This window comes from Theobroma umbraticum, unplaced genomic scaffold (genome assembly GCF_002168275.2).
Source record: "Theobroma umbraticum cultivar Fairchild unplaced genomic scaffold, ASM216827v3 scaffold_4.1, whole genome shotgun sequence".
Taxonomy (NCBI): domain Eukaryota; kingdom Viridiplantae; phylum Streptophyta; class Magnoliopsida; order Malvales; family Malvaceae; genus Theobroma; species Theobroma umbraticum.
In genome coordinates this window covers 3,962,341-3,986,160 of record NW_018397258.1, presented here as the reverse complement: position 1 = coordinate 3,986,160, position 23,820 = coordinate 3,962,341, and the positions used below count along the sequence as shown (strand labels likewise).

General features: G+C 36.2%; 3 protein-coding genes across 4 annotated transcripts; 1 reads left to right on the top strand and 2 right to left on the bottom strand.

Annotated features, from left to right (window-relative positions):
• The first annotated feature begins 530 nt into the window (after positions 1 to 530).
• Positions 531 to 3,887, top strand: MAN1 (Glycosyl hydrolase superfamily protein). Of its 2 annotated transcripts, XM_021424518.2 has the most exons (5): positions 557 to 1,158; positions 1,335 to 1,529; positions 2,140 to 2,262; positions 3,128 to 3,333; positions 3,431 to 3,887. In XM_021424518.2, the coding sequence occupies exons 1-5, from the start codon at positions 805 to 807 to the stop codon at positions 3,789 to 3,791; spliced, it is 1,239 nt and encodes a 412-aa protein (XP_021280193.1). In that variant the 5' UTR covers positions 557 to 804; the 3' UTR covers positions 3,792 to 3,887. The 2 variants fall into 2 exon arrangements, with proteins under 2 accessions (XP_021280194.1, XP_021280193.1); XM_021424519.2 differs by lacking the exon at positions 2,140 to 2,262 and having other exon boundaries at positions 531 to 1,158.
• A 137-nt stretch (positions 3,888 to 4,024) lies between these two features.
• LOC110413631 (glucose-1-phosphate adenylyltransferase large subunit 1-like) lies at positions 4,025 to 8,657 on the bottom strand. Its single transcript, XM_021424517.2, has 15 exons — positions 7,888 to 8,657; positions 7,625 to 7,747; positions 7,349 to 7,522; positions 7,037 to 7,129; positions 6,819 to 6,902; positions 6,667 to 6,722; positions 6,401 to 6,494; positions 6,200 to 6,312; positions 5,893 to 5,965; positions 5,710 to 5,790; positions 5,517 to 5,603; positions 5,318 to 5,422; positions 4,690 to 4,796; positions 4,409 to 4,469; positions 4,025 to 4,294 (listed from the first exon to the last, which is right to left on the bottom strand). The coding sequence occupies exons 1-15, from the start codon at positions 8,107 to 8,109 to the stop codon at positions 4,193 to 4,195; spliced, it is 1,575 nt and encodes a 524-aa protein (XP_021280192.1). The 5' UTR covers positions 8,110 to 8,657; the 3' UTR covers positions 4,025 to 4,192.
• Positions 8,658 to 9,780: 1,123 nt separating this feature from the next.
• On the bottom strand, positions 9,781 to 22,250 carry LOC110413630 (metal ion-binding protein). Its single transcript, XM_021424516.2, has 19 exons — positions 21,356 to 22,250; positions 20,518 to 20,649; positions 19,605 to 19,676; positions 19,082 to 19,152; positions 18,861 to 18,960; positions 18,668 to 18,766; positions 17,682 to 17,808; positions 17,064 to 17,197; positions 16,920 to 16,979; positions 16,468 to 16,703; positions 15,290 to 15,719; positions 14,176 to 14,499; positions 13,455 to 14,057; positions 13,149 to 13,322; positions 12,366 to 12,599; positions 11,996 to 12,279; positions 11,078 to 11,365; positions 10,612 to 10,734; positions 9,781 to 10,325 (listed from the first exon to the last, which is right to left on the bottom strand). Exons 1-19 carry the CDS (start codon positions 21,503 to 21,505, stop codon positions 10,193 to 10,195), a joined length of 3,774 nt encoding a protein of 1,257 aa, XP_021280191.1. The 5' UTR covers positions 21,506 to 22,250; the 3' UTR covers positions 9,781 to 10,192.
• Between the last annotated feature and the right edge of the window lie 1,570 nt (positions 22,251 to 23,820).

Below are 23,820 nucleotides of genomic sequence, written 5' to 3'. Positions count from 1 at the left end.
CATAGCTTTCCACATCAAAAATCAGTTGCCAGACCTGCATGCTGTTATTGCCTTTCATGTAATATGATTTTGTGGATACTTGTAGTAGAAGAAACCACAACAACAGTTACAAGAAACTGCCTCTTATGCAATACGTCAAAATTGATATGCATATTCACGTGAATCAATTAATAAAAATTTAAAATATGTACATTCGAGTATTTAATTTATTAGTTAGTGTATGATTTCATATTTAAAATTAAGGTTCAAATTTCCTTTTTTTCAAATCCAAAATAAATTTAAAATAGGTAAATGATTATCGAAACATGTTTTTTCTCAAAGCATTTTAATTACAGTAATAAATATATATTTGAAGAGAATATTAATTATTAATGGATAATTTTTTAGTTATCCAATGTCTGGTTCACACATGAGGTATTTAATTTAATTCCCATATCTTTTATTCTTTTTAAATTCCCTTATCCTTGTTAGTACATGGAAGTTGGAGGGAAAACGGAAATGTATTTAATTTGCTTCCTTGGAAAAAAATGAGTATAATACAGTATGAAAAGTGAAGATAAATGTGTTGGTAAGTATGTATTATGTATAAATTTGCCCTATTTAAACCACGCCACCAATCCAATGGCACACAACCTACAAACTCTCAAGTTCCATTCCTCCCTTCCCTGTATATTTGTTCCACCTCGTTGTCGTTTTTATAGTTTTGTTACAAGGAACAAACTGGAAACCACTTGTATCATATCACTGGCGTTAGTGCTTTGTTGACAACACAGTCTCCGTACGAAAGTTTCCAGGTCCTGTGCAATGAAGGGGAATCGTCCCTTCAACAGCTTTCTCCTGTTAGTCCTGACGGTGATGATGATCTTCCACCGTGAAATTTGCCATTCTCGGCTTGACCTTGGCGGTACTACACTTTCCTTCGTTCAAACAAGAGGAACCAACTTTGTCATGAACGGAAAGCCGTTTTACCTGAATGGCTTCAATGCTTATTGGATGATGATGTTTGCATCTGACCCTTCTACAAGGATCAAGGTCACAGACACATTTCGAGAAGCCTCAAAGTATGGCATGAATGTGGCAAGAATTTGGGCTTTCCACGATGGTGATTACAAGCCCCTTCAGAAGTCTCCTGGTTCTTACAATGAGGACGTGTTCAAGGTAACAACAGATAATCATCTTTTTCTTCTTGGTAACGGCTTCGTTTCCTTGTTTCCAATGCAATGAGGGATTTGTGGAAATTACAAGAAAAGTGGTCGTATTCAGTTGAGATTGACTAATTTAATGGGGACATAGATTGTTATTGTTATGGATGTTATGGTTAAATTATATTTCAGGGACTGGACTTTGTTGTAGCTGAAGCTAAGAAGTATGGGATTCACTTGATTCTGAGTTTGGTGAATAACTTCAAAGATTTCGGTGGAAAAGATAAATACGTTCAATGGGCAAAGCAACGAGGTCAGAGCCTGAGCAGTGAAGATGATTTTTATACAAACTCTCTCGTCAAACAATACTACAAGAATCATGTTAAGGTACGTTGGTGTACAGCTTTGATTTCCTGGAACTTGTGTTAAATTCTTGAACCCCATTTTCTCCCCTTACATAAATGCTTGCAACTAATTGCCGTATTACCTTGGGCTTTGGGGTCTGGTCGTCAAATCATTACTGTAACCGGGGGGTTTCATAAAAACTTTTCCAGTTTTGCAAGGATGGTATGAACCTGACGTATGAACCTAACGAAAGGAACGCCAGGTCCCCGGCCTGGTTGGGTCCACTCTATGATCGCTGGCTTCATCCACCTAAATTTAAAGATGGGATGACTTCATAGTCTGATCTTTAGATTCTGTTAGAAGAAACTGCAAAAATTATATATATTGGTCATGTTTTTAATTAGTCCTAAAAAAAAAAAAGACAGATATCAAAATCATATAGACATAAATTAATTACTTTTTGACATGCTTGGTTTGTCGCATCCTAGGAATACAGATGCCATGGCTAAATCTCAACCCCTTTTTTTTTATTGGTAGTAACATCACTTTTGGACACTGTGTTAATCATTTTCCTTTTCGGGTGAGGAGGACTGGAGGAGATCTTTGTTGTCTTTTAAGTAATGGACTTATGGCAGAATAACGATGGTTGCAGGCAGTGCTCACGAGACTCAACACGATTACCGGGGTGGCATATAAAGACGATCCTACAATTTTTGCTTGGGAACTCATGAATGAACCCCGTTGCCCTAGTGACCCTTCTGGAGCTAACCTTCAGGTTTCTCTCGCTGTATCCCTCTCTCCATTTGTGGTTGATTTTAAGCTAATTTTGCCTGTTAAAGTCTTGTCTTGTCCTATGACACTTAAAAGCGACCCTTGCGAACACCGTACAAAATATGGTTTCAGGCTTTCTCATTATCATGTGAATGCTAGAAAGTGGAAATTATAAAGACTAATGTGAATAAGACAGTAATCAAAACAAATGACCTCAGTTCAGAGTAACTGAGCTTTCATATCATGGATAAAAAAGAATTCAACCCATCGCAGCTAAAGAAAAATCCATTTCGCATTGGGGGATAAACAGATAGATTGATTTGATCAATTGTCACGCATAGAAAGTGACTAGATGATATATATGAACATAACAAGAACAAATTTGGTTTGTTTTTGCAATTGATAAATGATAAGAAACTGATTAACTAGTTTGGCTAAGTCCGTAACACACACGCATGTAACTCCACATGGAATCATATGAACGACAAGCTTTCAAGGAGCAATGGAGAATCAGAATCCTATATTGATGATGATGGTGACCGCCAATTTTGCTCCTTTTGTTCTTTCTGCTTGTTTGTGTGTTTGTTTGGAATTCTGTAAAGCTGTTGAAGTTTCCTCTAATAGCTTGTGGTTTGATGTTTTCTTCAACCCACTTTACCGAATTTTATAAGCTAGCTATAGATCTCACCAACTTCTCAATCATGTTGTCAGAATTTTGAGCCGTACTATTAGACGAATTTGCAGCTAACTGTATGTACTGGTATTTGCTTAGTAATTCTAATTCCCATTTTGAAGCTGAACTTGTCAGCGCATAATCGAACTGGTATGCTTATAGAACCAGGACTAATCCAATTGTTTCTTTTTAACAGAACTGGTTAAAAGAAATGGCTGCACATGTCAAGGGCATTGATAATCATCATCTACTGGAAATAGGTCTTGAAGGATTTTATGGCGAATCGATGCCAGAGAAGAAACAATACAATCCAAATAGCTCTCCTATTGGGACTGATTTCATTTCTAATAATCAGATCCCCAACGTCGACTTTGCTAGTATTCATCTGTACCCTGAACAATGGTAATATCTTTAGTGCTATTTCACTGATTGGGTATCCTCTGCTCTGCACCGAAAGGAAGTGGGGTATTGATTTTTCTTTTCATGAATCCAATCGCAGGTTACCATCAACAAATTCAAGCGAAGAGGCCCAGCTTGCTTTTGTAGACAAATGGATCCAGGCCCATATCCTGGACTGTAATTCACTACTGAGAAAACCACTTCTGATAGGAGAGTTCGGCAAGTCTTTCAAGTTGCCTGGATACAGCTTGGAAAAGAGAAACTACTATTTCCAAAAGATTTATGATGCTATCTACAACAGTGCTAGAAGTGGTGGGTCATGTGCTGGTGGGCTCTTTTGGCAACTCTTAAGCCTTGGAATGGATAACATGGGAGATGGCTATCAAGTTGTTTTGGAACAGAGCCCTTCAACTGCTCATGTCATTGCACAGCAGTCTCAGAAGCTATCATCTCTCACTTGAAGATGACAGAGGGATGCCTTAGGTATTAATGTACAACAGGCGGAATCGTGAGATGAGTTTAGTTGAACAAATGTCCAATAAACTACATTTTAGACATGATTTAGTACCACTAGGTTCTGCTAACAACATGGGATTTACAAACAAGTTGAGTAATAATTTTTACCCAGAAAAGCAGACTGAATGACTAAAATAAAATAACAAATATGATTTTGGTGCCCTAAACTCACGGAAGTTCTAACAAATATTTTTCAACTAGCGTCTTGAACAAGCTACAAAAAAACATGAATACTTCATAGTTTTCTCTTTGTAAATCAAATTCACCACTTTATTGAAATTTTCTAGTAAATAAAAATGTCAAAACAAATTTTGGTGAATCAAAATGGATGTAATTGATCAATGTACTAAACAATAGTTCCATCCTTAATTACAGAATTCTTTAACACTACAGTAATTCCAGATCGAATGTAAAATCCTTCAGATGGTCTATCTGCCTCTTTCACATTCTGCAATTTAACCAAAAAAGAGTGAAAAAATAAAAGAAAATTCTTGGTTATTATCTTTGTCCAAAATTTTTTGCAAAAAATAATATTGCCACAGGACTCTGAGTCGTAACTTACATCCTTGTTTGTGATGACAACATTTTTTCCAATTCTTGCATTCTTGTCTATTATACAATTCCTGCAAGAAAGATTTAGTAATAATCACTTAATTAAGCTTCAAAATTTATAACAACTCTGTGATGCCATTCCATCAAAAACTATGATGCTTTAAGAGAATAATAATGGCTTAATCAGTACATGGTTAAATTGAAACTGGGATGCACATCACTACCATTTACATCATTCTTATATATCTCTCATAGTAGTCTACTGCGAAGAAACTGTCAAAGCAAACTTACATAATTTTGGTATCTTTTCCAACGCCTAGTGGAACCTTGCTCTCTGCTAAACAGGATGCTATCTCTTCCTCGGTTTGGTAATTGTCAGCACCCATCATCAATGTATCCTGTAGAATCAGTGAAAATTATACTTTTCAAATAGTTAAAGATTTGCTGCCCGCTCCTATTGGCTCCATCAAGGTTACTCAACGTTAGAGATCTAAATTGGTAAGAAGATCACAACGATGCAGTAATGTAGAGGCTGACATTTTGACATGTGGATGTAAAGGGATGAAAAGGGCTATTATAATTCAGTGGAATAGACAGCGTACGAGCTAGATGGCATTTTTCCAGGACGATCTTAAAGAGTGCTGAGTTCAAAATAGCTGTATCTGCTCAAAGTTTATAACAAGCTTTCTTCCATCATATTTAACTATTAGATAGTATTCCTTCCAATGCATATATAAGTATCACAAAGCCTTATCAGGGTATACATAGCCCAATTGTCTTGCAGAATGGTGATGCTACTTATTTACTTTATTTTCATACTTGGACCATAAAGAAGACTTAGCTAGTTTGTTAAACCAGAAGAGCATGAAACAAAATTAAAGGAAGCTTATGAAAAATATATAAATAAAGGAAAAATCACCTTTAGCTCCACCCCGTAATCCAATCTTGAACGAAGTCCCACAATGGAATGTTCGATACTGCATTCTTTCAACAAGCAACCATGTGAAATTATAGAGTCCACGACCTACAATAAGCAAGGGTAACCACATGATCTCTATATGCATCAGCTTAGCCATGCCATTTAATCACATATCAACAAGTTCAAAATAAATTATTACCCGGCACTGCTCTATTTTTGTTGGTGGTAGAAACCGAGGAGAAGTGACGATTGGCTTTAGGGGGTCATAGAAGTGAAACTTGGGAGGCTTTAAACAGAGAGATAACAGTGTTAAACAGTTTTTTTTTTTGAATGGCAACAGTGTTAACAGTTGGATAAAGAAAGACAGCAGGAATAATTTAAAAGAGGACTACCTGATCTGTAAGGGCCAAATTTGCATCAAAAAAGGATTTTATAGTTCCGATATCTTCCCAGTAGCCATCAAATAAGTATGCCTGCCATGTACAGATAACTGCAACTTAGAGGCTCTGCTACAAACTATCGAACATGGCAACTCTCAAGTAATAGTGGTTCCTGATTATCTTTTGAGGGTCTACCTTAACATTGTAATCTTTCATAGCCAGTGGAATGATTTCAGATCCAAAATCATTGGCTGCTGGATAATGCCACCTAAAGAAGCAAAAACAATAGAGAAACAGAAACATCATCTTTTGCTGCTGTACACCTTAAGAATTGCCAACATACACACTGAAATGGTCCAGCTTTGAGTCCAAATTGGCAACTACAATTCTAAAATAAATTGATGCAGTAGTGATGAGAGAAAAAGCATATCTTTTCTAGTTGAAGCAAACCAGAACATTAATGCAGTTTATGGAAGATCCTTTGCATCTCGAGCTTCATTACCTGAGTAGTTTCAGTAGAACTTGTGTCTTGAATAAATATATGCCCATTGATGCAATGTATGGTGATATCCTTGCATCTTGAGCTGTTAATCCCAGAACAGTTGTATCGACTTGCTGTCAAGATAAGAAATTTCAATCAGCTAACTGCTAGTTTTAGTTTAAAACAAACTTTACATCAGAGGAACAAATGACAAGTACCTACCATTGATCTCAGACTTTCACCTTTAGGTTTCTCAAGAAACTGTCTGATCTGTCCATTTTCATCAATCTTTAGAAGTCCAAAATCTGAGGCACGACTGCAGGATAAGAAGATAATTTCTTTAACCGGGGAAAAAGAAGAAAAGTGAAAGAAATAGTCAACCAATTTTTGTTAATACGAGTCATTTTACAGGTGACAATTCAGTCCTACATAAGGCAAGAAAGCAAATTTAACCAAAACCCAGGCAAATTTTGGTTCAAAATATTCACCTTTCATCCACAGGGAGACAAGAAACAGATATATCAGCACCAGAATCAATGTGCTTCTGCAATAGAGATAGGTGTTTAATAAAGCCTGCAAATATAATGTATAAATGACAACAGAGGAAGGTAAAATAATCAAGGGAGAAGCTGTGGTAAACCTGCAAGAATTCCATGTAATCCATTCTATATAGATGATCACCAGATAATATCAGAATGTTCTCGATATTTCTATGTTTAGCGTCCTACACAAGTTACCACAAAATGTCACCCTATTTGAGAATACAAGAATTCATTTCTATTCTGAATTCAACAACACAGACCAATTATGAAGGGAGAAAATCTGAAAACAGAATAAGGACAGACAAGTTTCTCATACCTCAAACAACCCGCTGAATTGTCTTACAGCATCTGCTGTACCCTGAAACCACTTCTTTCCAGATTCACCAGATGTTTGTGTAGCTGCTAGCACCTATGGCAAGGCAAGGAGCAGGATTGAAGCATATGTAGCAGAGACATGTTAAAAGAGAACATGTTATGTTTAATCACTTTAACAAACATGCTAAAGCTCCTTTTTGTACAATCTTTTGTAAAATCTTCCTCACTAACCATCAGCAACAAAGCACTACAGCAGTTTGGAGCGTTGGTAGTTCAAAAATGTAAATCTTGGATCTTCAGAATTTCCACATACCTCAACAAACCCATCACCGAAGTTCACACCATTGCCCAAATTATATGTCCGAGAAATGTGGCGGTTGAGAGATTGAGAATTGAACTGGGTGAGGATGTAAATCTTGTTAATTCCACTGTTGATGCAGTTACTCATGGGAACATCAATCAGTCTATAGCATCCTCCTATTGGTACCTAACAAACCATGTACAGTATCAAACAAAGCAAATCTTAGAGATATTTACATCAATTTAATCATAAATTTAAGATGCCATCTAATATTTCAAATTAGCTTACAGCTGGCTTGGCCCTTCTTCGAGTAAGGGGAAAGAGCCGAGTTCCTGCTCCACCACCTAATATGATAGAGGTAACAGTCTTGGGGTCTGCCTCCTGTTTTGGTAAAATATTTGCCCGGAAAGCCTGCATTGCAAGTCCAGGGTTGGAAAAGAAACAGAACTCAGTAATCGGTCAATTCGAAGTGCTAGAAAATTGATCAAGAAACAAAACTGAAAATTGAAAAATGTACAATTCTACATAATACAAACACAGAACAAAGTTACCATGAAATCTTTGGCAACATCAGCAAGAACAGCTGAGGTGGAAAATCTTTTGGTTGCAGCACATGTCCTCCTAGGAATGTTGTTTTGTCCCATCCGAATACCAGATATCGCACTGTTGGATTGCCCAACTCCCACAGCATTTCCAAAGAATGAAGATGACAGAAGTCTGTCCCGGTGGGATGGTGGCAACGTTGATGATGGAACACAGCAAGAACTGAACATTTTTCTTCCTTTGGCAATGTGCTAATCTGAAACTTTTACTATTAAAGATTTAGCTTCTTCAAGGAAAGAATATAGAGCCCAAGAACAAGCCTCTTTTGTTACAGTTCTTGAATCCTCCCTCTTGATTTCTCCTGTTAATTGCTTTTCTCTGCTCTCTGGATGATAGATAGTATTGCTCACCTAAATTTCAATGCCAATGTTTATTGAGATTCGAAATTTCTAGTTCCATAATTATATAAAATATTTTGTTAGAGTTATTATACTACTCTATCACCCAATTAGAATACAATCCACAATTTAAATTTCTCTGTAATATTTATAATTATATATTACAAGAGTGTTTTTTCTTTTTTATAGACTATAGCCGACCTCATAATATATCATCCACTCAATCATAAAATATAAAACCGAAAGCTTTAAAAAAGGAAGAATAGCTCGCACAAACTTACTAAATTGAAGAATAATTCAATTATAAAAAATGGAAAATTTCATATTATGGTATATTACGAAATGTAAACACGTGAACGTGATGAAATAAAATTAAAACATCCTTTAATAAAGGAAGGAAAAGATTCTAAGCACGAGCCAGATTAATGCATTCTTTACAGGGTGAATATTAGAGAGAAAGAATGATGTACGAAATAAAATTGCCTCAAGATGGAGCAAGGAATGGCTCCAAGAACAAGACCAACACCCAACATCACCGACTTTATACCTATAAAATCTCTTTCCAATGAAAACCCAGTTAAGTTATCGAGATTCTCAAGCAGCACAAAGAATAAAAGTCGACCATTAAACAAGTAAAAGCCTTCATGATGCATTTAAGACCGTACGCTGTTTCCCTCTTTTTGGGGTTTCCTTCTTGCATGTGCATGCATTAATATGGTATTATGGAAACCCTATCTTTTTTTTCTTGTTTTCTTCTTCTTGCGTCAAAAGAAAGGAAAACCCAGAGAAAACCGAGAAATTAAAAGGAAGAATCAGAATAACAATGTCCGGTGAGACGGATATACACTGACCAAGCACCAAAATGGGAGGCAAAAGCTGGCAAAGTTTTGTTTTCCCTGTCAAAGACTCCTCCACGGACCTTTAGAATCATGATACAGCTTTTTGTTGTTTCTGATTTTACTCATTGGAAAAAGTTCGAAAACAGAGTCAGGTCTCAGGTTTCACAGACAGGGAGTGAAAAATACTGGGGGTGCGGGTCTCACTCTCACACTGAAACTTTCTTTCTCTCTCCCTGCAACTGCAACTGCAACGGTCAAAATATCCCTTCATCTTTCATCAACCATCAGTGAGTCTGTTGCGGTTGGCTAACGGCCCAGGATTACCGATCTCTTGATTTCTTTGTCAACTTATTAAAGTAAAGATATTCTATTCTATTGTTTGCACGTATTTTCAGATTTAAGACCGCCTTTGATCATCTGACGAGATATTGAATTTCTCTCAAAGCAATGGGAAGATTCAGATGGCAGCGCTAAGTTAACGTCAAAATATATAGCTTTTTCTAGACAGTATCAGATGTCCATGAATTCCCCTTTTTAAGACCTTTCCTTTCTTTCTTTTATTTTTTTTCTAGTTGGTCCAAAGAAAGAAAAGCTTGCAGATCTTAAGACTTCTTTTTGTCTTCTTCAAAGATTAATAAGACAGATAGAAAGAGAAACAAAACTCTTGGCAGTCGACCAAATATATGGAGTAATTTGCTATTTGAGTATCAACATGTTCTACTTGTACAATTGCCATTCTGAAAGATAAAATTTTTTGAAGAGGAAAAAAGAAAAAAAGAATATATCTCTACTCCATGATTCTCAGCAAACTTGGACACTCAACCCTACTCTTTTATGGGGTTTCGACTTCGGATCCTATGAATTTTCTAACCTGCTCAGCCTCCCTTAAACGAAAAACAGTAGACACCATAGGCCAATTGATCAGGTTTCTCATCACCAAATCACTGACTCTCTTGATATAAAGCGACCAATCACACACCGGTGGGAGTGGGAAAACTGGACGGGAACTATGAAGGGAGAAACTACAATAGGCATTGTCAACTGTACATACATCGCAACCTGTACAATATGCCGAATTATTTATCTATTCTAAGATTACTACAGAGATGTCCAAGTTCAGGCCTTGCATCCATCCAAGAAGTGAATTTTGTCTCAATTGGAGATGTGCAGTATAGGTAAGACCGGAATGTGATGAGGAAGAAGTAACGCCTGCAAATAAACAAATACAAGTTTATGGATTATGAAAACAAAACACTTGGTGGTGCATCTTAGCGGCAACATCTTTCCTCAAAAATAAGCAAACCTAACCTCAATCTAGCGTACTAGAATTTTCAAACCATAAAAGAATGATAAAGGAGCAGCTCTTGGCACCATCAAGTTCCATTAGCAATAACTAACTAAATAGGACCATGGCCTTGGAATTGAGCCCATCAATCGAAAGGAAAAGACTATCGAGCAAGCTATTTGGTGAAGGTGGTAAAATCCAACAACTCACCTTAAAGCCTTTATGCCCATATCCATAAGGTATGCCCGATGTTCATCATCATCATCTGTGACCTTCTCGAGTTCCTTATTGAAATGAAGGACATCATCCCGTAAATGCCCTGCACCAGCACACCTTCACAAAAATGGAAGAAACTCAGCATCATCAAAGGGTAAAAAAAGGCCAGTAACTGACTGGTTAAATGACTTGGGGAAGAAAAAACCAACTGCCCAAAAATATGAAACAAAATAACAGCCATGAAATAAGAAATTAAACAAGCAGTGGGAGGGCATGTTCAACTGAGTCCAAAAAAAGAAGAAATTGCTGATATCAGCAGAACAATTCATCATTTTTACCTTTGTGGACCATTGAATGACTAATCTGAATATACATATTGCTAAAATTGTAAAACAGTGAGAAGAAAAACTCCCTTCCAATTTTTTTACAAGAAATTTAAATAATGGGAAAGGAGACAGACCTTTCAATAATGATATCAACATCTGCTTTGCTTTTGGGACCATGCATGAGAACTCTTGTAAGACTTAGTATGTCACGATAATCACCCATCCTCAGTGCTTCTTCATCAGAAGTTCGGGATGGCAAGTTTTCTTCAAGTGTAGAATGCAGATGTGCATCAGCCAATGATTGTGTAACACTAGATGTCCCAAACTTCACCTCTGCATCAAGTCTGCTACAGATGATTGCCATTGCATATGCAACTCCTCCAAATCCAGTATGTGATACATAAAGGTAAAACCGTGAGGAGCTGTACAAGACATAATTGCAGCTTCAAAAACAATATTTGATAGAAAGGAATCACTTTAAAGCATATTCACAATTGCAGTTCCATTTTTCTTTGGTCAAAAAAGAAATTGTCTTTACCTCAAAGCCTGTTAACCAATTACAAAAGAAAATGCTTTTTCAAATTATTGGCATCATAATAACAAAAATGTCCTGATGTAAATAAATCTAGTCTTTGAAAAAACAAAAGATCTTTAAAGATATTATTGGCCTTTTTAAAACTGATATGGTGAAGGCATTCTAGTTGGCAGTAGCAATTTCTTAACAGAATGATGCAGTTCATCTTTTATTTTCCTTCCCCCTTTTGAAAGAATATTCTATCTTTCAGGCTGTAACATATTGACAATTTCCAGATTGTGTTGCAAAATTTCCCAAAATGATTATAAACCTAGCCACGGTATATATCACTCTTCTAACAAGCAGGTAATACATAATGTCCCAAGTTAAAATGTTAGCTGGTAAATAATCCCTGCCTAGACACCCTGGTGCATGCATGCATGTATATATGCAGGTAGAACCAGACACAACAAAAATTTCTAGGTGTCACTTCAAAAGAATGATCAATGAAGCACTAGCTAGATATACTGATACTCACTCATCTTGACAGTTCTGGATTTCATCCACATCAGAAGCTAAAGCTTCCCTCTCTCTAGTTAATGGTATCCTCCTATAAGCTATATTATACCCCTCATTCTTTAGAGCTGCATACACTTCAGCAGGTGTCTTCACGTCATCAGCAAAGATGTTTTCCCAGTATCCTACAACACTGGACTGATTTGATAATGGGCTATATTCTTCACGATGTAAAAGCATTCGACCTCCAGACTGTCTAACCTCAGATAATATATCTTCCTTTAGCCGTGCCTCCATGTGTTCCACCTGCATTATGGTCACAATGCAAGAAGTAAGTAATTGGCACTTAATAACTAACCCATAAACAATAAACCACATTCATGCTGAAATACCACTGGGCCAGTAATTCCGACATGCTTTAGGGTATCAACAGGCTTATTTAACTCCCTCAGTACAAATGGCGTGCCATTGATGTACACAACTGCCTCTTCTCTCAGATCAGTCACCACCACTTTCTGACCAGCAAATCCTTCTGCCTTGGACTTGTTGGCACCTAGATATGCTAGCATCTCCTTAGCACCACTAATTGTCGGAGTTGCCATGCTATAAACAGGGTATTCATCCACCTAGAACAAACAGGTGTCAAAGGCATATAAGGATTCTGCCAATGTTTAATCATTTATATGGTTTGTTTTTTATAAAATTAAGAACAAGAATATGCATGCTTCTAGTGCGAGTGTGACCTAGAAATTTGAAATGGGGTAAGAGGAACGGAACCATAATAACATGTTGCCGTGAATGCAAACCTAAATAGACAGAAGTCAATCTAATACAAGCAAGTCTGAAAGATAAAAAAGGAAAGACATATTTCCATGTACCACTGAGAAGAAGAAAAACTCTTGACACAATTTGATGAACCACATTGAGTAAGATGTTATATCTCATATACCAGTAACTTTTAAATGGACTCTTGAAAAGGAGAATAGACATGATTTACCGCAATGACGCAGGTACATTTAACAGAAAATGCCTATCTTACGGACAACATTTATTACAAAATATAACTTGTAAAACATCAGGAGAATGCCAAATATATCAACACTATAATGACCTTAATGGTTAGATGGCCTTAGGGCATAACAATCTCAAGAAAGTCGTCATTCTTTTGAACAAACCTTGAAAACATGTGGTGCACCATGAATTTGGATGTTGCTGGAAGTCCTTTGACCTGGAAAGAAGTACATCTTAAGTATAGAGCCATTCCCTAAAACAGAACCATTACGTGCCTTCACAATGGCCTCCATTACAGCATCTCCATGTTGGGATTCATGTGGTGCTCTCAATTCCTCCTGCATTCAAGAAGCAAAATTAGTTGCACAAGCATAATCAAAACAAAAGATAAAAATGTCAAACTATGACAAACTTAGAACGTTGTGTTCATTAAACCCTTGACTTGATTCTAGACAGAGAAAAATATTTACAGGGACAGTGAAAAATCGCCCAGGCCTTAATCTTATACTCCATTTCATTGCTTGGACCTCCGGTCTCTGATGCAACCAGTTCTTAAATGTCATCATGCATTCTCCTTGTCCACAAAACCCATCAAATGCTTCACTTCCAAGATATGCAGCAAAAGCAATTAAACGGAAATACCGTTCCAAGTACTCAGCACCACGGTTCAGTGCCACTCTCCTCACCCTTGGCTCAACATGCTGTTGGTTGAATACCTTCCTGTACTGCAGAACTGCTTGTCGTATGTTCTGTAGTGCTGAACATCTATCAATGATTGCATCTAAGGCCTCACGGCACTCCACTCCATTATCAAATAATCTTGTTATCTTCCACAAAAGTAAGATATCATCAATGCCAAATGCACGGCCTTGCTCATTTTCTGTTTTTACTTTAACAGGACTAGAGGTCAATCTAGTGACACTGCTTCCACTTTCTTCACCACTTGAGGAGCTTCCATCTGCCTGTTCACGGCTCATGTCATCAAGCAGGGCTTTAATTGGTCTCCCATAATCAATACAAAGCTTCACAAGGCAAGCTATTACAGTACCAGTTGTTGTCCTCCCTCTTCCCATCTATGAAAAGAAAGGGAACAATGACATTTAGGTGAGAGTGAGAAAAGAAGCGGACACAAAAAGGTAATAAGCATCTGCAAATCCACATAGTCATCAAAATAATTTGCAAAATAAATACCTGGCAATTGAATACAAAAGCAGTATCCTTTGAAGCAGAAGCGATGTTTGCAGCCAGTGTATCAAAGTCAGAACTTTTGGGAGCTTTGCCATCAGTAATGGGCACACGTGCATACTTAATGGGAAAACCATCATCCTCTAAGCATTTAAAAACCTCTAGGGGAGTTTGTATAGAATCAGAATTGACATGTTCCCAAGCATCAAATATTTGCCCATCATCTGTCTCATGAATGACCATTATAGCACCCTCATAGCGTTCAGCTTCTCGCAGAATATCTTCCTTCAATCGAGCTTCCATTCTCTCCACTCTCTCACGATCAATTCCCTGAATGAAGATATCAAGTTAGACTCCAGTAACAATTGTCCCTTTTCTTCCCAAGTGGATGGGGCAGGGGGGATTCAGAAACGATTTGCACAAACCAAAGAAACAGATACTCTTTTGGAAAGAGCCATGTTTATTTCAGGTACAAGTACTATTATTTATATCAATTACCAACAATCAAATGATTATATTTCTGGCTAATACAAATCAGATGTGTCCATTCTGTGAGTTTAGTTCATTTTAATTTCTTAAGTGGCATGTTCCTGATGCACACTAGAAAGTAAGACAGTCCATATGGTTTTAACTGCCTTCTGGATTAAATAAAATGCATGTCTCCACTTTCTCATGATGACATATAAATGCAATAAATTAAGTTTGTGTCTGCATCCATGTCCATGTATCTAAAAATTCTTCAAACCTGCTGTCCTCATAACATGCTTAGCTTATTATTGAAATCTACTGCAGTGAAATAAAATGTTCAGTTAAGCAATAAACAGTCAAGATAGCTGGGGATCACATGCTTCAAAAAAATCATTTTCCCCTGAAAGTCCACTGGATTTTTCAGAAAAACGTTGCCAGACAACAAAGAAATGATTCAATTAATTTCCTTTCTAAACATAGACTATGATGACAATGAGCAAATACCAGTGGTGATGCTATACTGTAAGCACAATAACTCACACTGCAATGCGTGTGAAACATCTGAACTAGAGATCCTTCTGTTCATAAAGCTCGTCCACACAGATCTTCAAAAAAATTTTAACAGATATGACAAGAATTAAATGAAATTTACCGTGTACTCCAACATGTTTTTATAAGGTCTTTCAACCTCACGAAGAACAAATGGCTTTCCATTAATGTAGATAACAGGTTCTTCCCGCATATTGTGCCAAAAAACTGGACGACCACCTTTGGCGCTACCAATCCTTTGGACGACAGATCGAATTCCATCAATAGTTGGATTTGCAACTCCATAAACTGGAAACCCAGGAACCTCTCTGAAATTAGGAGCACCCTCCACTCTCTCCGGTAAGCTTACATTTTGACAACCAGGACAGTGATCACTTTTTAGGACAGTCTGGCTCCCAAGAACCTCTCCATTCCTCAGAGCAGCAACTACACCCACTTCATGAGGGCGACCATCACCAGATTCAATAACCTTTGTCAAAGATGGTTTCAGACTTGCATATCCAAGTGCACCCATTGGATCTCTCCGAAGCAACCTGAAACAATAAGTTGCCAATTAAAGCATGCACCAACACAAATTCCATAGTTGGGATTATTTTATTTTAAAAATGAGTTGGAAAACAAATTTAGCATCATATTAAGGATGAGAAAATGAACTTTAACAATGCAGGTGATAGTTTAGCATTCAGTAAATATAATTTCATAAGCATATCGAATTGCTACTAATGCATTTACCCTTCTTGATTCCTTTACAAAAACAATTCCCTGAAACAAATGAAGAGAGAAAAACAGTGGGGTTGGGGAGAAGCAACTTGTTGCCGTCTAATCCAGACCAACTGAACATCAAATGGCCAAATTAGAATCATTCTTGCAGTTTAACTGACCGGGCAACTTCTATTCAACAAGGCACTAGTTCAACTGAACCCCAACTGAGCATGTAAAGGCAAAGACATGAAGTATCAGAAGCAACCACCACAATATCCACAATGTTTTATCACATCATAACTAAATGGTAAGAATTGATGACATAAACAAAGCAAGATTCAGATGTTCAGGCAGCTCGGGCTTCTGTTGACACTTTACTATTGGTCGGTTCTCATCATGACTCTCAAAATGTTAGCTCCATTTGACTCACTATATGACCCTTAAATGTATTCTTAAAAAAATGGTACTTGTATCTCTACTGCTTCTATAAGTGCAAAATCAGTACTATGAAGGGTTAGCATCAGTTCCTGAAATTAAAACAGGGAACTTCTTATAAGACTCTTGCAATTAAATCTTTACCTGCGAATAATGCTATATAATTCTGGCCTTGCTTTCATCCAGTCAGCAAAACTGGTATGATCAGAGGAACTAGAACGGAGAGCTGCTCTCTCTGAATGGATATATACAGCAAAGCATATAAGAAAGTAATATCTCTCCAAATACTCCACAAAAAATGAAAGTGATGCTTCCCTCTTCATCTCATCTGGCTGACGAAGAATACTATTCCGATAAGTGGCAATTGCTTCTCTTAAGTTCTGTACTTGCATATAAAGCAACACCCTATGAGTTGTATAAACCTATAATAAAACTTTATAAGCATGCAGATAAAGACAATTCAATCTTGTCCCTAGGAAGGAATTATGGCAATGGGCTCCCAGCTAGAAGTTTTATCTAAAACAATACTTGCATTAAGTTTAGAGTAGGAACTTGGTAACTAAACCTGAATGCAATGGGATACTTAGAAAGCCTACCTGCATTGAAGAACATTTGTCAATGACCTTGTCCACTTGTCTTTTCCCTTCAACACCACCCTAAAGGAATGTCACTATTAATAAGAAAAAAGATCCACGGGTATGTTAAAAAATAACCAAGAGCCAAATAGCGGTATTAAATACCTCAAGGACCCGAATCAGGCTTCTTATGACTGCATATTCTCCTCTACGAATTGCCACCTCAGAATTGGGCATATTGTCAGTGACATTAGAACCAGACTCAAAAACTCTGCCGATTGAATTGGTTCTAGGTATGCCTACGTCATTAGATATAAAAACATAAGAAATCAGAAAAAGTTATATTAGATGAAATTATGCATTTTTCTGTCTCTGGACACATTTAAGGACAATTTACACTCTGGTAGATTTGATTGACCAATGTAAAATGAGATAAAAAAGAAAAAGAGAAAAGGGATGAAATGGGGAAGTGCCACAATTTTCCAAGTTGTGGATGAGATATCCTCTCCTTTTTTCCAGCATCTAATCAAATTTCAGTCACAAATGTTACAATTTCTTAGCCTAGATAAAGTCAATGACCTATAGCTCAGTATGTTTACCGTGAAGTCGATTTTCGCATAAGAAAACTAGCGTAGAAATGAGAAAATTCAAGCAAAAGAAAAAAACCCAAATAGTCCAATAGAGTAATGTAAAGATATTTATGTTGATAACAGGGATGGCATAAATAGTAGAAAATTTGTAGCCTGTTTGCGTTAAAATTGCATAACAAAGAGACACCACTACCAGAAGCTCCAATTCTGTTGAGATAAACCAAAGTTGCAATCACCATGCCAGTAGTTGTTCTTCCTCGTCCCATTTGACAATTAAAAATTACCTCAGTGCTTATGTCAGCTTGTGAAATTTTATTAACCTGGAAACAAAAGATAAACAGATAATATATTACATTATCTGCAAAGTGCAATGTTCAGATTTTAATGCTTTCATGTTTAATAATCATAAAACCAAAAGATTAACTTCATAGCCAAGTATCTTTTATGCACAAAATGAAACATAACAACCATCAAATTAAATTCACACTTTTAAGAATTTTCTCAAATAGACTAAAACTGCCATGGTCACAACCAGGCTTTAATGTAGAAGATATCAGTGCACCAAATACAAGCATTTCTATGACGATTTTTAATTTAAAATTAAGAACCAAGATTTCGAGTCACCACACTCCTGACGTCATGTAAAACATGGAAATAGATACACCTCTCCTTATTATTATACTTCTTTCTTTATAGGAAAACCATCAAATAAATTCATTAAAAATTTAAAATTCATTTAGCTGTATGAATCCTTTTGCATCACTTCAGTGTGTTTTCTATATAAGCCACTGAGCTCAAAAGAGAGGGGGAAAAAGTACCCACTGATTTCCAATCAGTCAACCCAAGAGCAAAACTCAGAGAAAATTCAATCTCTCAAGAGCCCTCCACCATCACTGTTAAAAAGAGTTGCATTCAAACTATATTACCAGGCTGTAAAGAAAATTATACTAAGACATAATTTTACAAATAAAAGTTCAACTGATCAGAAGAGTGAGTCCATATTACCCCAGGTATTTATATAAAGAAAAATTGGGGTGGGGATATTTGGTTGTCCAAGTATTAGCAGAAGTTTATTAGGAAATATGTAACAAAGCGGAAGGAGGATGACTCAAAAAGCAAACAAAGTTCATAAATTATTCAAATCATCAAGCAGTATACGGCCAATAACATGGAACTCACCAGAATATCAAAATCCAGCTCCTTTGGTGATTTTTCATCCGTTATAGGCACACGCTCATAGTCAACCAAGTACCCTTCAAGTTGCAATTCCTCATACACCTATACTAGTGAAACACCCAAAAAAATGAGTTCAAGATGATAATCCAAAATCTTGGCAGATCAGTCATGTTTTCTTATTTTCCAAAGCTTATACCTCCAATGGTGTCTTCACAGAATCAAAGGAAACTCGTTCCCACTGGTCCACCATCTGACCATCTGGCAGTTCATCAGTGACAAGGATCTTATTTGCATATCTGCTATGTCAGATTTCCAAATAAAATTTGCTATCATTCAGGGCAGGTGCAACCATTGGTAAAGACAGCAAACAAACGTTAACAAGTCACGATAAATAACATGTGTAATTAAAGAAAATACCTTGCAGCTTCTATCAAAATATCTTCCTTCAACCGAGCTTCCATTTGCTCAACCCTGTGCCTGTTGATTCCCTATTCAACATAAAGACTATAATCAAGAAAATAATAAACATAAAATGTAAATGTCAGCAGGCCTTCGGCATGCACATGCATGCCACATATATAAGTATGGATATTGTAATTTAAAACCCCAATTTCTCTTTAATAATTCAGACACTATATACTCACATGACTCATGAGATAAGTAAACTACAAAGTATTCACAATAAATGGTTGATAATAAAAACATAAACTCTTAAAGCATTGTATAATGTGGCCATGCTAAAACTAAATGTGTAAAGACCATTTATATTTGCATCATCTACTCAACCCTCCCACAAAGTGAGTACATTTGATGTCAGATTCCAGCACTAAGTTAGCAAGTAAGAACATTACATAATAGTTGCCAGAACACAGTAGTTTGTGAACTTAAAACACGGTCATAAATAGATGACAACATCTAAAGTTTCCTTCTGCTAACATACCGTATATTCTAGGTTGGAGAAGGGCCGTTCCACATCACGCAAAACAAAGGGACGTCCATTAATATACACAACCTATTCAAGCATAAAGAATATATATATATATAAGTTAGAATAAGCAAAATTAAGCAATTCCCAAACTCTAAAAAGGTTTATGTAAAACAACATGCCCACCAAAATCAAGAAAGTCTTCATCATAAAGTTTCTGATGAATAATGAATGCATGTATTATGTTTTAATTTATCTCACCAACGTCATAACAAGCACTAAAAACACCAATGCTGATATTATTCCAGTCAAACTGTTGGCGAAGAAAAAAATGAGTTTTCCTTTTTGTTGGAGAAGGAAGGGAGGTGGAGGAGAGAACTTATTTTTCCAGGTCAATTCATCAACATTACACCAAAAAAAAAATCTTTCTTGGGAATGGCATGAAGACAATTGATTTGAGATGACAGTAACTATGACCTACAACCTCCAAATATACTAGTCAACCTCATGCCACATACGAAAACTGGTGTTGACAGAATGCACAAGACAACAATTGTCTGTTAGATGAAGCAGGTTCAGCCAGATATAGTTGAGTCATGGTTGTTTCCCATTTCTTCTTCAATTTTTTTTTATTTGGTTTTTTTGGGTATTGATTTTTTGTTTTAGACTTCCTACTTGTTCCATGATTGACTTTCTATTATGGTTTCATATTATTGTCCATCCTAGATTGAGTCTTGACATCTTCAATAGCATGAGTGGTCCTGAAAACTCAATCAGATTTGTACTTTTCTCCCAATTTTCAAAATTAGTTTTATAATAATCATGTTTTCAGTAGTCGAGCAAAATATCCCACATGTCAACTAAAGCATAGCAGTCTGTCCATGCACTTATCAACAAACAGAAATCAATTGGTGAGAAATAATTTTACCGGTTCCTCACGAAGACTAATCCAAAGAACATGTGCTTGCTTCCCATCTTTCTGGGCACCGATATGCTTAAGAACATTTTGAATTCCAACAATTGTTGGTATTGCAACTCCATGAACACGCAATGAGTCTGCCTGTTAATAACAGACCAAAGAAAAAAAGACAAAGGAAAAGGGTTAAAAACACGAAATTAACAAAATAGATCACGCCAAATTACCAATTCAAAGTGGTACTCACAAGCGTAAGCATGGCAGCATCTGCATCATAGAAGATACTTAAAGATATATGAAATATAACATCGATGAAACTAAGGGCATGGTAAACCATGAGATTTAATAGTTCAGCCTACTAATACCGTCACAATCTAAATTCACGTATGATATTAGCACCCTGCTTTTGTAAGTCTAAGCAATGTCCAACACGGGCAATTCACGGCAAAGAACATGAACCAGTTTACCCTCACTTATTAACATGTTACTGTGTCCAGCAAACTTGTTGAATTGACATGTGGAGATAACCAAAATGTCGAAGGAAAGTAAGAAGCATACATTAAGTATAATTACTGTTCTACTGCCAACATGAGGTGAAACAGATTCATAATTAATTCCCCGTTGCAATTTTTTTCCTATAACTAAACTAAACATATTATCTAGCAATCCCTTTAATTTGTTTTAGATAAGATATCCAAGAAAGCAGTAAACAATAAGATAACTACTAAGAGTAGTGAAAAAAAGCCAGCTAAAAAGGCAAGAATTGCAATTAGATGCCCATTCCTATCAATTCCAGAAAAGTAGCAAAAGAAATCTCTAGAAAGGGGAAAAATGAACTAAGAGAAAGAACCTGACGGTAATTGGGAGCACCATCGATCTGAGGAGACAAGCGCTTGTTTTGGCATCCAGGGAAATGGTCGCTCTTTAGAATGGTCTTTTTACCCAACACCGACCCCCCTCTCATCTTCATCACTTGCTCTGGCTCCTTTGGTATCGACATCTTCTCGTGCAAAACACTTAATCCTCCTCAAGATTCCAACCTTACCCTTTTCTTTAATAATTCTAAGGAACCCAATACGAAAAAATGAAGGAGATAGAAAAACAGGTTTCCAGTTTAGAAGACAATGCAAAAAGAAAGACTGAAGAGAAACGAATTCACTTCAATCCTTCCCAAGATTCCACGATACCCTTTTTCTTGATAATTCTAAGGAACCCAATGCCAGAAAAGAAACGAGGAAAAGAAAAGGCTTCACTTGAAACAATGCCAAGAAAAAAGGGGTGAAGAGATATTAGGAGTAGAATAAACAAAATTCACCTTCAATCCTTTCCAGATTGGAACTTGACCCTATAGAAAAGAACCCAATGACAGAAGAGATACATAGAAAAAAAAGAAAGTATTTAGCTTGAGACAATGACAATGGTAATGGAAAGGAAAGCGTAGCAGCTACGGAGATATAGAAGAGAGAAAAAAAAAAAAAAAAGGGAGAGTTTTATTGGCGCATGTGTCCACTTAATATCACAAAAACAGAACAGAGAGAACGAGAAAAAAAGGAGCCTTTTTTGTATCAATCCAATCTACAACAGTGATGTTAATTTTAACCTTTTTTTCCTGTTTTCATCTGAACAATAGCAACGTGAAAGACGTGTGTTTAAGAGAATCTCAATTATTATTTCATCTAATCTTTTCGATAATTAAATATTTGATAATCTCATTGTTTATGTGCTTTGCTAAAACGCGTCTGGGAAAGGCAGAGCTTTTACAGTTGAAATTCTTTTCCCACTGATATTCGATGCCCAAGCGCCATTGCCACCTAATCTTCTTTTTTGTTTTTGGATAACTTGGAAATGCAAATATTGGGAAACCCCTTGTTTGTAATTTCCTTGCTTCTTTTACGTTCCTCGTGGCTCAAAAAGGGTGGGAACAAACAAACCACCCACAGTATTTTCCTTCCCTTTTTTTTTTTTTTTGTTTTGGTCTTTAATTTTAAAATTCATCGACACTAAATGGCAATTCTGCCTATGCTAGCATGGCAGAATGCCAGAGTCAGGATAAGAACCTGTGTTGAGAGAATATGCTGTTCTTTCCTCCGTCCCGTTCATAGATGCAGTTGACTGTTGCTATTTATTGCATTTTGTTTGTTTCCAATTTCCAAAATGATTTCTACCTGTTTGTCTACAATCCAGGCGTTAGCCTGGTTGAGTTCTGTAAACTTGTACTAACACTTTCAAGAGAACAACCTGTTTCCCACTTACCACAAGTATGAGTCTTTAAGCCCAAAGAATTGAAGTGATGAGAGAGGATTTGGATTTCATTCTCGGTTTAAACACAAAGCCACATGTGCTCATTGTTTAACAATAAAGGGGAAATGGTGGTATGTTACTCTCATTCTTTCAGCAAAATGCCAAGGCCAAAATAAATGTACCACTTACCAAAATGCTGAGCTCTTTGTTTCACAGATTTGTTTGAATAATAAAACCATGGCTCATGCACCCATTATTGTAATCTTTAATTCTGTAAAGCTCTCAGCAGAAGGGTCAGCTTTCCAAAAATGTAAGCTCATTGTTTTCAAAAGCTAGCCGTTCCCATTGGAAGAAAATGAAAGGAGTTAAATGGTTAATGCACAGGACTCAAATAATTTAATCATGGCATGCTAAAGGGGTTAGGTGGCTCCTCTTCAAATTGGAATAACTTTTCATGCCTTTCGGAACACTATCATATTCTTGTTCTTCCTTCTTTTTGGTTCTTCGAGAGAATCATGTAAGAGACTCAGTCATTTGAATTTTGTTGTGGAAGTGTTTGTGTTCTCTTTTAACACTTAAGCTAAAAAGCACAACTATCCAAATCAAGTTCTCTATACCAGTCATTAATCCACTTTTTGACCCCAAGTAATCATGAGTCAACACCATTTATTGTAAAGACGTCATGATTGAATTCTATTTCTAAAAGTAATTCAATTCGTCTGTTTTAATTATGTCGAATAAATATAAAATATTAATAATTATATAAATAAATAAAAATACAATACAATTAATTAAATGTATTAAAATTTTATATGTAAACATGATTATGTTTATTAAATGTAAAATACAACATAGCATATTTAAAATTCATCAATATTAATATTAATTATAATAAAAAAATAATATTTATATGAAATTTAAACAAATCATATATTTATATTATTTATTAAATAATAAGTTTGACATGTTTTAACCTATACACATAATTAACACATAAAACATAATTGTCTTAAAGTCAAACTGATTTAATTCCAAATCATAATACTATGTAGTTTACAAATTTAGGTAAACATG

Excerpts from the sequence above, each read along its gene's own strand:
- LOC110413631 (XM_021424517.2), bottom strand. The coding sequence starts at position 8,109 with ATGTTCAGTTCTTGCTGTGTTCCATCATCAACGTTGCCACCATCCCAC. Across the intron at positions 6,495-6,666 it reads TGTCTCCCTGTGGATGAAAG|TCGTGCCTCAGATTTTGGAC; the intron begins GTGAATATTTTG and ends CTTATCCTGCAG. Across the intron at positions 6,313-6,400 it reads GTGAAAGTCTGAGATCAATG|CAAGTCGATACAACTGTTCT; the intron begins GTAGGTACTTGT and ends TTATCTTGACAG.
- LOC110413630 (XM_021424516.2), bottom strand. The coding sequence starts at position 21,505 with ATGTCGATACCAAAGGAGCCAGAGCAAGTGATGAAGATGAGAGGGGGG. Across the intron at positions 19,153-19,604 it reads TCTCCAACCTAGAATATACG|GGAATCAACAGGCACAGGGT; the intron begins GTATGTTAGCAG and ends TATGTTGAATAG. Across the intron at positions 18,961-19,081 it reads ATTTTGATAGAAGCTGCAAG|ATATGCAAATAAGATCCTTG; the intron begins GTATTTTCTTTA and ends CTGACATAGCAG.
- MAN1 (XM_021424518.2), top strand. The coding sequence starts at position 805 with ATGAAGGGGAATCGTCCCTTCAACAGCTTTCTCCTGTTAGTCCTGACG. Across the intron at positions 1,159-1,334 it reads ACAATGAGGACGTGTTCAAG|GGACTGGACTTTGTTGTAGC; the intron begins GTAACAACAGAT and ends ATTATATTTCAG. Across the intron at positions 2,263-3,127 it reads CTTCTGGAGCTAACCTTCAG|AACTGGTTAAAAGAAATGGC; the intron begins GTTTCTCTCGCT and ends TCTTTTTAACAG.